The sequence below is a fragment of the Ictidomys tridecemlineatus genome, chromosome 14 (assembly GCF_052094955.1).
Source record: "Ictidomys tridecemlineatus isolate mIctTri1 chromosome 14, mIctTri1.hap1, whole genome shotgun sequence".
Lineage (NCBI taxonomy): Eukaryota > Metazoa > Chordata > Mammalia > Rodentia > Sciuridae > Ictidomys > Ictidomys tridecemlineatus.
The window spans coordinates 51,864,530-51,879,308 of NC_135490.1; the positions used below are offsets into that span (position 1 = coordinate 51,864,530).

General features: G+C 34.9%; 2 protein-coding genes across 2 annotated transcripts in view; both read right to left on the minus strand.

Moving 5' to 3' along the window:
• Window positions 1-3,865: 3,865 nt before the first annotated feature.
• LOC144370408 (protein N-lysine methyltransferase METTL21D-like) lies at window positions 3,866-9,998 on the minus strand. Its single transcript, XM_078031139.1, has 5 exons — window positions 9,892-9,998; window positions 9,653-9,725; window positions 8,237-8,356; window positions 6,680-6,784; window positions 3,866-4,048 (listed from the first exon to the last, which is right to left on the minus strand). Exons 1-5 carry the CDS (start codon window positions 9,951-9,953, stop codon window positions 4,034-4,036), a joined length of 375 nt encoding a protein of 124 aa, XP_077887265.1. The 5' UTR covers window positions 9,954-9,998; the 3' UTR covers window positions 3,866-4,033.
• A 1,811-nt stretch (window positions 9,999-11,809) lies between these two features.
• Window positions 11,810-14,779, minus strand: part of LOC144370532 (son of sevenless homolog 2-like) — a 40,564-nt gene continuing 37,594 nt past the window's right edge. Inside the window, 2 exon segments of the mRNA XM_078031337.1 lie at window positions 11,810-12,304; window positions 13,502-13,611. Of these exon segments, the coding sequence (XP_077887463.1) occupies window positions 11,810-12,304; window positions 13,502-13,611 (605 nt within the window).

Consider the following 14,779-nt stretch of genomic DNA (forward strand, 5'->3'; position numbering starts at 1 on the left):
TTAAACTTAACTATTGGAAATAGTTTGAAAATCTTACTGCTTTTCTATCTAAAATAATGAAAAGTAAAAACATTTCATTTTCCATTGCTTACTTTTCAGTAAGCTTTGTTGGCACATTTTCCCCCCTGTATTTGTATTAGGTCTCTATGGTATAAAATCTGGATATTCTACTTTTATAATGTTTGTTATCAAACAAATCAAAAATACTTTCAAATCCCAATGTTTCTTGAGGAGAAAAATCCCAAAAGGCAAATAGCTGACCTAAGATTATAGGATTGTGAGATAACCAAAGACAGGGCTTCAGTCTTTTGATGTAAAAGTGCTACTCTAATGAGAAAGGAACACTGATTTGAAAAACTAATTAAAATTAATTAGAAGTTTCAAGTCCTCAGATGTAAAACCATGTATTATGTAAAAGGTATTTTCAAGGTGAATTTAATTTTTTCAAAGGTTCACTTGAACTAATTTAGCCTCTTAAATGCCTGTATACCTGGGAAGCTGAGGCAGGAGGATCACAAGTTCAAAGCCAGCCTCAGCAACTTAGCAAGGTCCTAAGCAACTTGGTGAGACCCTGTCTATAAATAAAATACAAAACAGGGCTGGGGATGTGGCTCAGTGGTTGAGTGCCCCTGGGTTCAATCCCCAGAACAACAACAACAAAAAAGCATATATCCCTCTTACAGATGATATCAGTAGCAGATAAAATGTTTAATGAATTGTAATTCATGTACCTTTATGAAAGACATTCAAACGTATCAAAATGAAACAAAAATAGAGGCTTGGGTGGTAGCTCAGTTGTAGAGCTAGCATAGCTAGCATATGTGAGGCACTGGGTTTGATTCTCAGTACCACTCTAAAAAAATAAATAAAATAAAGGTATTCTGTCCATCTACAACTAAAATAAACACACACACACACACACACACACACACACACACACACACGCACACGCCAAATATAAGTTTATAAGAAAGTGATCCATGTTATCTTCTGAAAGGAGCTCATAATAGGCTTATTAAAAAAAACAAATTTAGTACACCTTAAAAATCTAACTGTGATTAATTCAAAATAGATTCTATTTTTACAACTTCCTTCCTATAAACTGTTAAACACAAAGAGAAGTAATGCCATCTACAGGGAACCTTCAGAACAAGTTATACTTCTATGACTCTTTAATATCCAAAATCTAAGTTAATATCATATGTAATGTCACTGAACAAGGAAATTTTCAAGAAAAGGGGTAAAAGAATTGAAAAGGTGTGTGATATAAAAAAAATCCCACTAACATTATGGATTATCAATACTTCTTAAAAGTAACCTAACTTCAAATTCACCTAACATGATTCACAGACACTTGGTTAGAAACTGCAGCAGGTTAAGATGCAAAGCTACACAACCTCAAAGGTCTTTAAAGTTACAGCTAGTAGAAAGACTCAAGTCTTTGGAGAATAAACCTGTGACAGTTTTCTTTTTCCAACTGTTGGATCACCCTTTCCTCTTGAGTAGCATCACCTTTACCTTCTTGGCTAAATTCTCTAAATTTTTAGGCATTTTAATAGTCCATTTCACTTTCTAAAGCTCATTCCTATTTTAAGTCTCCTATTTCATAGACAATTATAAATCAAAGTTTTTCCTCTTTATGCAGCATATGCCTACTCTAACCACAGATGATTTCATTTTTATATACTCTCTGCTGTCTTCCCTGTCTAAAAGAGGTTTCCTTATTGCAATGGTTTCATTTAGGCTAAATTTTAAAACTATCTGGAGTCCTTTAGCAACAATACCACACCTCTAACTTCCTTGGATTGGGATGGGGCTTGAGTATGGATTTTGTGGCTTTCAATTTTACAAGTGATCTCTCATGCAACCTGGTTTGAGAAATAATGCCTTACTGTGGATTGTAGCCCTTTCCCTAATTGGCTCCAACAGCACTCTTAAGTGGTTTATGGGTTCCATTGTGCACAGTGGCAACCCCTCTTGCCCTCCTGGCTTGTTCTTGAGCTGTTTCCCCAGTCACTAGCTGTGCCTTGAGACGGACAGTTAGCTATATGGTAGCTGACCCCCAGGTAGTGGCATCATACCTCATTCGTTTGCTGCAGCTAACCCCCAGCCCCAAATTATGCTGTTGTAGAAGCTTTCTAGCTCCCAGCTCATGGATCAATTCTGAATCAATCCTCAGGCTGACAGAGTTCAACTGCTACACAGTGCCCACATCACCCCTCCAATTCTGTCTCCATGCCCTGGAATAAAACAACTGAGTTAATCTGGATAAATCCAAACAGAGGAGAAAATGTTGGTCTTCCCTTGTTACAATCATCTTGAATCTTGAGTACTGCCTCAGGCATCCTTCCTATGGTTTCTGAGTGCAGATACATTGTTTCCTCCCCCATACAATGGAGAATCCAAAGGACTAAACCTCATTCCCAAACACTGTATTCCTCCAAGAGGGAAATTTTCCCAAGGCTTCCATGATAGTTGGTGATAGAGCAAGTTCTTTCAATTGGTAGCCCTCAGTAAGCTCTCTACAGTAAGCTCTCTGCAGTACTCATTGGTACTGACACTAGTGGCTATTTGATCTTGTGGAACTGGCATGTTATGATGCCAATGTTGATATTTCAGAATGGGATGGGGGAAATCCCATTTGATTTTGTTACAAATCACTTTTATTGTCAGTGCCTTAGGTAAATTCCCCAGAAATACAATGAGATGAAAGTATGCAAGTGATTTATTATGCAAGTGATAAGTAAAGGGGTGGTACTAGCAAGGCAGGGAAGGCAAGCAGGGATGATTTCAGCAAATTTGTGTGGAAGCTGACTTCAGTCTGATTCACTCAGAAAGTTTTAGACTATAAATAGCATGTTTTTGAGATAAAGGAACTGGGCTTTCATATAGTAAATCTATGGGTACACTTCATGCCAAAGACTCACAAACACTATAAATTAAAAACCACAGTGAAGAAAGGAGGGCATAAAAATTGGAAGATGAAAAGGGATGTGAGAAATCCAGCTAGACTACTACAGTCAACGTCAAGTTTATCTTCACAATTCTATAATATTTTGGAACAAGCCAGAAAGTTGTCATTTGTCCTAAGACCTCACTAATGATAGATAGTGCTATCTGTAACTATTTTAAATCATTTAACTTTTTAAATGTATATACAACTACATTTTTTTGTAGTTACGCAATAATCTTTTACTGTTTCATGTAAACAAGTTAACTTAATACCAGTGTTCTTAAACCAGATTTTCCTGGAAGACAATCACAAAGAAAAATGCATGAGCTATACCAGTGAATAACCCTGGAACTGGGCTTTCCATTCTCACTCCATTCCCAAATGAAAAATTTTGTAAAGGTACCTTTTGTTTCCCTAATCTCTTATTTTTTCTTCTTTGTAACTAATTATAATATTGTTCACTATTTAGAGTACTTACATATTTATTTGAAAAGAATAAAACTTTGGTAAATGTAAGTATACAAGACAATAGTTTTGTTTTTTAAGTAAAAGGACAATTAAGCATTAAAGATACCATATGAAGCAAAAGACAAAACTATTGCCTAATTATGTAAAAGTGAAATATTTAAAATTTACTTATTCCCAAGGCAAACTAATGTTTACTGGTTTGAATTTAGAAAATTATTCGATAGTGATATACTTCTAAAAATTGCATCAGTTTACCTCTAGTTTCCTGAAAATGTGTCAAATCAACCATGTTGCTTCACTATTTACTTTTGGCAGATTTTAGCCTAATCCTAATACCAGTTTTTATTTGAGTAACTGATCTAAATATTTCTTTTAAGCAGAACTTAATGCTGAGGCTAAGTAAACCTAAGATGGATTTCAGGCCCACTGAAAGGCAGGCAGTCATTTTTCATATTGCAGGCAGACCATGGTGGTTGTCATCCATATATCAGACCTCTAAGGACATGCTGGAAAAATCTGTAAACACAATCTTCCCATGCTGTATTCACATGCTTCATTCACATCTTTAGCTTACCCAGGTTGTTAGAGGTTTGGGTAAGATGACTAAAAGTTTCATGATGGCAATTTCTATAAGAAAAAAAAAAAGTTCACCAACTATTTATGGAGTACTTAATACTAAGCAATATGCCCAGCAGTGGCTAAATGAAAGTCAAATGAATAACCAAGTATAATGTTTAGAAAGTTTTAAGCTGACACATGTTAAAGCTGCAAGCAACTAAGGAAAAAAAAAAAAGATATACTGGACATTATCAAAATTCAAAACCTTTTTGCTATAAAAGACATAATACCAAAACAAGAAAGACAACCTGCAGAATAGGAGAGAGTATTTTGCAAATTGAACATCTGATGTTCAGTATCCAAAATGTTCTCTTAGACTTAATGAAAAGACAAATAACTCAATTTGAAAATGGGTCAATGATATCTTGTCAAGTGAGACAAGATATTCAACATCTTTAATCTTTAGTTATTAGGGAAATGAAAATAAAAAACATAAGATCTGCCGGGGGCAGTGGCACATGCCTGTAATCCCAGCAGCTCAGGAGACAGATAGGAGAACTGCAAGTTCAAAGCCAGCCTCAGCAACAGCGAGGTGGTAAGCAACTCAATGAGACCCTGTCTCTAAATAAAATGCAAAATAGGGTTGTGGATGTGGCTCAGTGACTGAGTGCCCCTGAGTTCAATCCCAAGCACACCCCCCCACAAACAAACAAACACAAGATCCTATTTCACACCTCCTAAGATGGCTGTAGTTAAAACGATGGACAATGGCTTAGGAATACAGTTTGTCAATTCCTTAAAATGTTAAACACAGAGTTCCCATATAACCAAGCAATACCACTCCAGGCATATACCTAAGAGATCTGAAAAGATGCTCACACAAAAAAAAAACTTCTACATAAATGTTCACAGCAACACCACTCATTACAGCTAAAGACTGAAAAAGTAAAATGCCACCAAATGATGAATGGATGGACAAGATGTACACATTCATACAAATAAATATTTTTTAGACATAAGAGTAAAAGCATGCCACAATATGGATAAACCTTGAAAACACTGTGTTGAGTAAAGAAGCTAGATGTAAGAGACCATATAATGTGAATAATTCATGACATGAGCACAATAGGCAGATAAATAGAAATAGAGGTTAGTGACTGCCAGGGGCTAGAGACTGGGGAGAAATGAGTGACTGCTAATGGTATGGAGTTTCTTTTGAGAAAGATGAAAACTTTGTTCTGTGAATATATTTATACTGAATTGTATACTTCAAAAAGGTGAATTTCATGGTATGGGAATTATTATCAATTAAAAAAAATGAAGCAAGGCGTTGTGGCACACTCCTATAATCCAAGCAGCTTAGGAGGCTGGGGTTCAATCCCCAGTACCAAAATCAAAAACTGGATACTTTAAGGCATAAAACATTTTAAAATTTTTGTCACATTTATAAAAGGTGCTGGAGTTACAAAATAGATGAGATACAGTTGTACAAGTTAAAAACTGTAGGTGTCACAGATGCAACTTGCATAAAATGTGATTGTTATATCATGTAAAGGAAGCACCAAACAAGGGGAACAAAAATGAATTCTAGGGCTGGGGTTGCGGCTCAGGGGTAGAGTGCTCACCTTGGATGTGCAAGGCCCTGGGTTCGATCCTCAGCACCACATAAAAATAAATAAATAAAATAAAGGTATTATGTACAACTAAAAAAAATGAATTCTATTTAATTAGGTGCATTTTTCTTTATAAACAGATTGGTCTATTTTTTTTTAAAGAGAGAGTGAGAGAGAGAATTTTTAAATATTTATTTTTTAGTTCTCGGCAGACACAACATCTTTGTTTGTATGTGGTGCTGAGGATCAAACCCGGGCTGTACATATGCCAGGCAAGCGCATTACCGCTTGAGCCACATCCTCAGCCCCAGATCTGATTACATTTTACTTTGTTAAAAATAATTTGAATGACTGAAGAAAGTTCACAAAAGTATGAACTGGCATTTTAAAATCTGAGTTAAGAGAAACTACAATATAAAGAGCTAAGTCACCTGTCTGGGTTAATGCCCAATGCTATAGTCTGAATTAGTGTCTCCAAAGGGCCCATATATTAAAGGAGGAAGTGAAATCTTTCGAGATGAAACCTTGTGGGGGAGGTCTTCTGGTCATCGGGGATGTGTTTTCCATAGGACTCTGCCCTTTCCTCTTTCTTTCCTTTTCCTTCCCAGCTATGAGGTGATTGGGCTTTCTCTGTCATGACATACTGCCTTGTCATAAGGCAATGGAGCAAAAGGATTACAGACTAGAAATGTGAGCCAAAATAAACTTTTCCTCTTTTTAAGTTGTTACCTCAGGCATTGTTACATTAACTGCTGCTTACTAACACATCCCATTACAAAGCTATATTTAAAAAAAGCCTGCTGGGCTGGAGGTTTAGTTGAGTTGTAGAGTGCTTCCTTCCACATGCAAGACCCTGACTTCAATCCCCAGCACAGCATGAAAGAAAACAAAAAGCCTGCCTTACTTAGAACAAGAACCAAAGGCAAGACAGATAAGTGATCTTAATCCTGAGTCAATGCCTGAGTCCATTGAAGAGTCATAGCTGTTTTACCACATCAAAATCAAGGCCTTGACCACACACAAGCCCAGAAACAGTGACCAGATGATGAAATATCCTCAGAAGATGAAGAACTGGGAATGTACTTACTGATTTTTTCTTTCTGATGTATATAATATGAATATCTTCACTTCGATACTCTTCATCATGTTTTTCCAAGGGAATTTTTTCAAAATCAAAGTCTAGCTGAAGCAGCTATAAATTTAACAGATATACTTTAAACTCAATAATATGAACAGACCTGTGATAAAGAAGGTACAATGGTGGCTATCTTTGTAGGAATACTGATTAGGAAGGGGCACTGTGGAAACCTTCTGAGGTCTTAGAAATGTATATTTTTATGCTGGGTAGTAATTATGTGGCTGAGTGCTTGATATATATGCATTTAACTATGTTTTACCTCAATAAAAATTATTTTAACTATATAAAAAATTAATTAAGAGTCCCAAAAGCTCAGTAACATTCTTCATATTCAGGAAAAACATGAAGGCTGGGGCTGTAGCTCAGTGGCAGAACACTTGCCTAGCATGAGTGAGGAACTGGGTTCAATCCTTAGCACTGATGAAAAAAAAATAAATAAAAATACATCTACATCTATTACTACAAAAAAAATTTAAAAAAATTTATCATATATTATTATCTGAGGCAGTCATATTCTTGTTTTCTCATTAACCAAAGCAGCCCATCAGCAGACAAAAGTTGCAGAGCTATACAGATGTACAAAAAGATTTACTTGTAATGGGATGAATTTTTGCCCATAAAAAGGGCCTGGGTCACCACTGGGGGAAAAAGATTAAAAGATACGTAAGATGTTATGTATTGGGTGCAGTGGGGCATGCCTGTAATCCCAGCGGCTCAGGAGACCAAGACAGGAGGATCTCAAGTTCAAAACCAGCCTCAGCAATGGCGACAGGTTAAGCAGCTCAATGAGACCCTATCTCTAAATAAAATACATAACAGGACTGGGGATGTGGCTCAGTGGTTGAGTGCCCCTGAGTTCAATCCCCTGTACCAAAAATAGCTATGTACTACATTTGCAACTTCCTGTGAATCTTTCTGACTATTAATTAAGTCCCTAAAAACAGGTATGTAGGTCAGAGGTTTCATAAAAATGTAGAGAAAAACAGAGAAGTACAAATTTATCACCTCCTCATTTCTATCATGAATTCTCTTTTTTAAAATATTTATTTTTAAGTTTTAGGTGCACACAATATCTTTATTTTACATTTATATGGTGCGGAGGATCGAACTCAGTGCCTCATGCATGCTAGGCGAGCACTCTACCACTGAGCCACAACCCCAGCCCCTCTATCATGAATTCTCTAAAAGCACTATATGTATCACTGATATGTTCCCCACAGCCAACAATTAAGAAATATTAAGAACTTTCTCAGAAAAGACAGTGTCACCATTATTATTTTACATGGTTCTGTAGATACAATATCAACTAATTAGATAAAAAATAAAGGATGAGAATAGAAAATGGGGATGGGCTTTGTGGAATAGTGGATTTTAAAGAGTCCCCTACTGGCTGGGTTCATACAAACAGATTGTCCAAATCTCCAAAATTGCCATAAAATACTAGATTAGTCATATATAGCCTCCCTGAAGGGTACTCACTACAAAGATAGATCTTATAGTCCTTACCTCAACATATTTTTTCTCAATTTCTGGATTTTTCCCCATTGTATGTTGTTCATAGCAACATATGATACAAGTTTTAGATCCACTGAGATCTTTCAGTGTTTTCAGCAATGGTTCCAAAGACTATAAAAGAAAAACGTATTTCATGACTTCAAAAATTTTCTATTAAGAGAAGGTTAGGGGAGTAAAAGGATTAATTCCCCTATTATTAATTTTTGAATCAATACAACAAAGTACATGTAGTTAACATTTTCTAATAATGATTGGTAAACTCCTCTTAATAATTAATTATTGGCCTGGGTGGTGGCTCAGTGGTAGAGCACTTGCTTAGCATGAATGAGGCACTGGGTTCAATTCTCAGCACCGCATCAAAATAAATGAATAAAATAAAGTCCATCAACATGTAAAAAATTTTTTAAAAATTAATTATTATACTACAGTTTTCAGAAAAAGAATTCAAGTGACTGTGTTTTGAAGTTCCCATGGAAATAAACGAATAGTGTTGATTTCACTCTTAAAAGTAATTTCACTTACTCTAATTTAATGTAGGATTTAAACAATCAACAATTTTTCCTACAAAAGTAAATCTGAACTTAACTTGAACATGGATTGGCTCAATGCTCATTATTTTAAATATAAATGATACCCACAATGCTATCATAAACCAATATTTAAAGAAAAATATTGCAGTGGCACATGCCTGTAATCCCAGCAGTTTGGGAGATTGAGACAAAAGGATCCTGGGTTCAAAGCCAGGCTCAGCAATAGCAAGGCGCTAAGCAACTCAATGAGATCCTGTCTCTAAATAAAATACAAAATAGGGCTGGGAATATGGCTTAGTTGGTCATGTGCCCCTGAGTTCAATCCCTAGTTCCAAAAAAAGAAAAGAAAAAAGAAAAATATTTGATCTAGTAAATCTTGCCACAAAACCATGAATTTTTTTAAAAATGCAACTTAATTCTCCTGGTGAAACATTTCATTGGGAACAACTAAGGGCAGAGGTGGGAGGCTAATGGGTGATTTTAGGGCTGGAGATGTAGCTCAGTAGTAGAGCACTCACATGTGTAAGGCCCTGGATTTGATCTACAGCCCCCCTAATGTCTGCCATCCCCCCAAAAGTTTTTTTTTTAAAAAAAGGTTATCATAGCTTTTCATAACAGATCCAAGTGGTAAAATCCTTTAAAACTTTTGAAGAAGCCTCTAATAAAATGCATATAACACTCTTCTAAACATGATTTGCAGGTATATATGAATGTATATACATAGTCTCTTGTGACTTTTGTTTTATTTTTGCTACAACCATCTATCAACCATAGACAAATATCCTGAATTCAGAGATGTTAAAATGTGAAGAAATGTAGTTTCAGAATACAAAAAACAGTTAATCGATTAGAGAGATTTCACTCACTGAACATTTACCTCCTCGTAGTATATGCAGTCAGCCATCAGTATGTAGTCTGGTGGAGAAGGAAAGTCTTCTATTTCTTCCCCCCTTCAAAATGGCAAACAAGTATTTTAAACTGTTAATAATTTAAAATACCCTTGCTTTATAAGCAAGAGCCAATAAGTTCATTTCGTATTATCATGGCTTTAACGAGATACAATTTAAAACAAACTATGAATTGTTATTTTAAAACAAGCTGAAAGGCCATACAAACCATTTCAGTACCTTGGCTTTAACAGAACCAGTGACAAGATGTTTGTTCATATTAATATTCATCTTCAGCAAGTCTTGCAATTCCTCAAGATCGGTGACCACAACATCTGCCCTATAAAATAACGGTTGATTGAGGGGTAAGCACAGGGTGGGTAACTGGCAATATGAGTTTCAAAGCAAAGCAGTGTCCCCTCGCACGTGCGCAAGTCAACAAAGCCCAGAAGGCTGCAGCACCTTGGGTGTAACCCAGCACTAACCGCCCTCTTCCATTCCTTCTCCTGTAAAATGCGCCTGGCTTGAGGAACAGCTAGTTTAAGTCACTTTCCCAGATAAAACTAATATAATCCGCTCTGTGAAAAAACAAAGCAAACACTGGAGCATTTTTACGTGGTTAGAGATTGACTCATACTGTAGTTACCTTAAATCCAGGCAGCTTACCAAAGGTGTCTATTATCTTTCTCAGGAAGTTTCCAAGTGTGCTCCTACTTTTTCCGTATGAATGCATAAAAAGGATTGCTGGAAACTTGCAGCTTGCATTTACCAGTTAAATTTTTTTTTAATCCTTCTAAAATTTACATCATATAAATTATTTGGGATTATGTAGTTTTAAGTTGCATGAAATAACTCAATGTGTGTATACATATATCTACAGTACTCTAATATCCCCTTGTTCTTTACAATGAAAACACATTTTTTAAAAAGTCTTTTAAAAATTAAGACTGAGGTGATTTAATTAATCTTGTTAAGAACTCTGATACAAAGCACAGTAAAAGGCCACAGACCAGTAAATAAAGAACGTGGCTTTTGGCTACTTTACAACCACTGCTACAGCCTATCACATAACATACTTTTCATCACTTTGAGCGAAGGTATCCAAATGGCAAATAAAAGTTTTACTCGCTTCTGATTAAAAAGTTTAATAAAGCATTAAGTATTTGCTGGTTTAAATATTACCAATCTAAAAAAATATTTTTAAAAAATTTCAGTTAACACAAGATTTATAGAGAAAGTCACTAGGTTTTGAAGGCAATGCAGTTGGTTCCTATGCCATAAGAACTTTTCCTCTGAACATATGAATTAGTAAAGTAGCAGATTGTATTATAGACCTCAAGTCATTTAAATTTATATAGGTTATTAACATTATCTTTAAATATACAATATAAACAAAACTGTACATACATGGCATATTAACTTTGTGTTCCAAAGCAATAGGCAACTTTTTTGCAAAAACAAAAGGCACATCTGAATGAGATACATGCCCTTTGTTTCCTCTATAATTGGGTTATGTATTCTTTGTTTACATTTTGACAAAATAATATACACAGTGCATTCTATTATTTTTATTACACATTTCATTTTTGTCTTCAGCAGCAAATACTGGCATTTAAGACATGGCATTAAAGAATTTAAGAACAGTGGGTGTTATTCACAATTCTCCTAGATGTAAAAACTACAAGTAAAAACCTTCCAGAAGATGGTCAAAGAGATTTAAAAATCAGTAACACCATACACCTCTATATTTGTGTAAATTCATTACCTTAAAAAAAGGCCTCTATTACTCAAATTTGAAAAATTCCACAAAAACACTATCCCCTTTCAATGCAAACAAAGTCACTTTAAACCATATTTTAGCAGAGTCTACAGTGCAAATATAAATTCATTATACTGGCCTTTTGACAGCACTGAGGATCCAAGACAAGGCAATGCAACTGATCACCTGAGGATATTGGTAAAGGACTTTTGTATTTTATCTTTCCAATTCTTAAAAGCTTATTTGATCAGTAGCATTTCTGAAGAGCATTATTTGTAAAAACAAAAAACAAAAACCAAAAAAACTAAAATACTATGCCTTTTTGAATAAATTTTAAAAAAAGCTTTACAAATACTATTCCAGTGTCAATGACTACATATGGCTAAGGTTATTGAGGAGTTTCTGCATTTTCTACCATAGACAGTCTATACAATGGGGGATGTGAAAACTCTCACTTGTAAGTCTTTGGTGGAAGTTTTGGTAGGTGAGGGCTTGAATTCTGCCTTGGTGAAACAGGGGGAGCTTGAGGATGAGCAAGACTGTTGTGATAGCATCGACATGGTACCCTTGGAGAGGATGTGCTAGGAGGAGTGCTTGGTGAATTTGGACATGTTCTAATGTCTCTGAGCCAGTCTGGATCTCTGTGAAGATGTCCCAGTGGAGGTGGCTGAAGATTAAACAGACAGTTTATAAAGTGTTCTGGAGGTCGAAGGCGAACTGGTGGAGGGGTATCAGGAAGAGGATCTGTTGGTGGAGGTGGAGGTGGACTATGCAGAAGTCCATTAAATGCACTGGTAGGAACAGGAACTCTGGGTTTTATCTTTGGGGGAGGAGGCTGTCTTGGTGGAATAGCAGGAGGGTCGTCATCAGATTTCACAGTTCCCTTTAAAACAAAAAGTTATATAACTATACTTCTTTTCTCCTGAAAAACATACAAGGCAATTTTAAAAGTCTGAAAAATTTTTCACACAGAAGAATTTTTTAACTCAACACACAAATTAAATCCAGAAGCTCAAAGTAAATTGATCTGGTTTAATTATCAGATTTATAAGTACATCACTTCTAGTTTAATCAAGGGCTCTGTTTAATACTTCTACATATGAGATGTTTTAATTGAAGTCTTAGAACATAAAGCTTCAATTTATCTTGCTTTGTGTTACTATTTCATAAATTTAAGAAATTCATGAATTTTAATTATAAAAATAGGTAAGCAAAAATAATATAGAGTTTTGTAGATGTGAAAGGACATGATGTTAAGGAGACTTAATGTCCAGCTTCTCCTGATTAAGCATTTACTTCTACTTTTCCCAGTGACACTCAGAACAGTGGATTTCAAAGGGCCATCCAAGGACCAGCAACATCAGTACCAGTAGGGAACTTGTTAGAAAAGCAAATTGTTTTAAAAATTATTTGTTCTTTTTAGTTATATATGAAAGGAGATTATATTTTGAGATATCATACATACATGGAGTATAACTTCGGATTCTTCTGGTTATACATGATGTGGAGTCATGTATTCATTTATGAGCATAGGAAAGTTATGTCTGATTCATTCTACTGTCTTTCCTATTCCCATTCCTCATCCCTTCCCTTCATTCCCCTTTGTCTGAGCCAGTGAATTTCTATTCTCCCCTCCCCACTGCTTATTGTGAGTTAGCAACTGCACATTGGAGAGAACACTGGGCCTTTGGTTAGAAAAGCAAATTTTTGAGCCCTCACTCCAGATCTACTGAATCAAAAACTCCAGGAGTAAGGGTTAACATATCAGGTTTTAACAAGCTTTCCAAAAATTAAATTTGAAAAGCTGATGGAAAGTTGGAAGAATCCTTCACATACTAGTACCAGAAAAAAAAGTGTATTTCTGAGTCTGTGAATCAGCACCACCCCCCCACTTTTTTAAAGGAAAGTTTTTTTTATAAGAATTAAACAACTACTAAAAGCATTTTTCAAATACAACAATATAAATGTGGAAAATGATAAAGAAAAGCCAAAATACAACAAATTCGTAAAAATAAAGTCCTATCTTGAAAATCCATAAATTTTTAAATAAATTAAGGCAAATCCAGGTCCTGTTGACTACCTTTGAATTTGAAGCATCTTGGTCAAACTTTCTTTGAGGAGGAAGTGGAAGAGGAATCAGTAGCTCTTCACTTGGTTTACTTAAACTACCACACGAACTGAAGACAGACTCTAGGGAGGCAAAGATTAGTTTAACCACAATTTACAGTGCAATTAATCCAACGAAACTTCATTGCAACTGTGATCACTTCTGCCATGGCATTTATCAGACTGTAATGCCTGTTATATATTATCTATCTTCTCTTCTAAAATGTAAGCTCTCTTAGGACAGCTCATTTATTTTGTATCCCTAGTACCTAACACAGTTCCTGGTACACAGTATATATGATAGCTAAGTGAAGGCACATTATTTAGTTATGATTAATAATGAGACTCTGCCTCCAAAAGTCTTTTTAAAATCTAAAACAAAACCAAACAAAAACATGAATGTATATATGTAGTTACTTTTAGAGAAAAATTATCCTAAGCAGAAAACATTTACTCTGAAGCAGCTACAATCAGGTTCATGACTACACAGGTAATAAAATCTCCATATAGGAGACCATAAAGTAGGGTTATATATCATATAACTCTCTTTGCAAATCTCTTAATAATAAGGTATATGTTATAGAGTCACACTGAAGAAAATTTACAAAATAATAAAGTATTAGAGGAAAATTACTCCTGAACAGGTCAACTAGGTACAGAATAAGAACTATTTTCATTTTGATCAATTTCTTTTGTCTTATTTATATGGTTTTAAAGAACTCTAAAATTATGGTCCAACTCCCCATTTAATTTTTCTCCACATTCACAGTTATTATAGAGACATTCATCATGTCTTATTTGTCATTATACTTAGATTGAGTTTGCAGGAATAAGTTGGGAAAGAAGTTGATGAATTTAGTTTTAAACATGCTAAGTGACTGCTTATGGGACATCAAAGTATAGTTTTTGTTTCCTGCTACCACAAAATAATTTTACTTTTGTCATTGACAATATGCATGACACTGTAATTGTATCATTTTTGGTTTATTAAATATTAAGCACACATTAAAAATGTTTTAATAAATGTGATACATTAAAGAAGTCAAACATATTCCTTCTCAATATATTTTTCTGTTTTGTTTCATATCCAAATAACAATCTACAAAGTCATAAATAAAACTATCAACTCTTACAATCTAGAAGTATACATAGATTTTGTAGTTTGACAAAAGTTTTCTTTTAGATTTTATAAAACAAACTTGAAATATTCACAGTGTTCATTATCAAATGACTTTATCACATGGTCTTATTG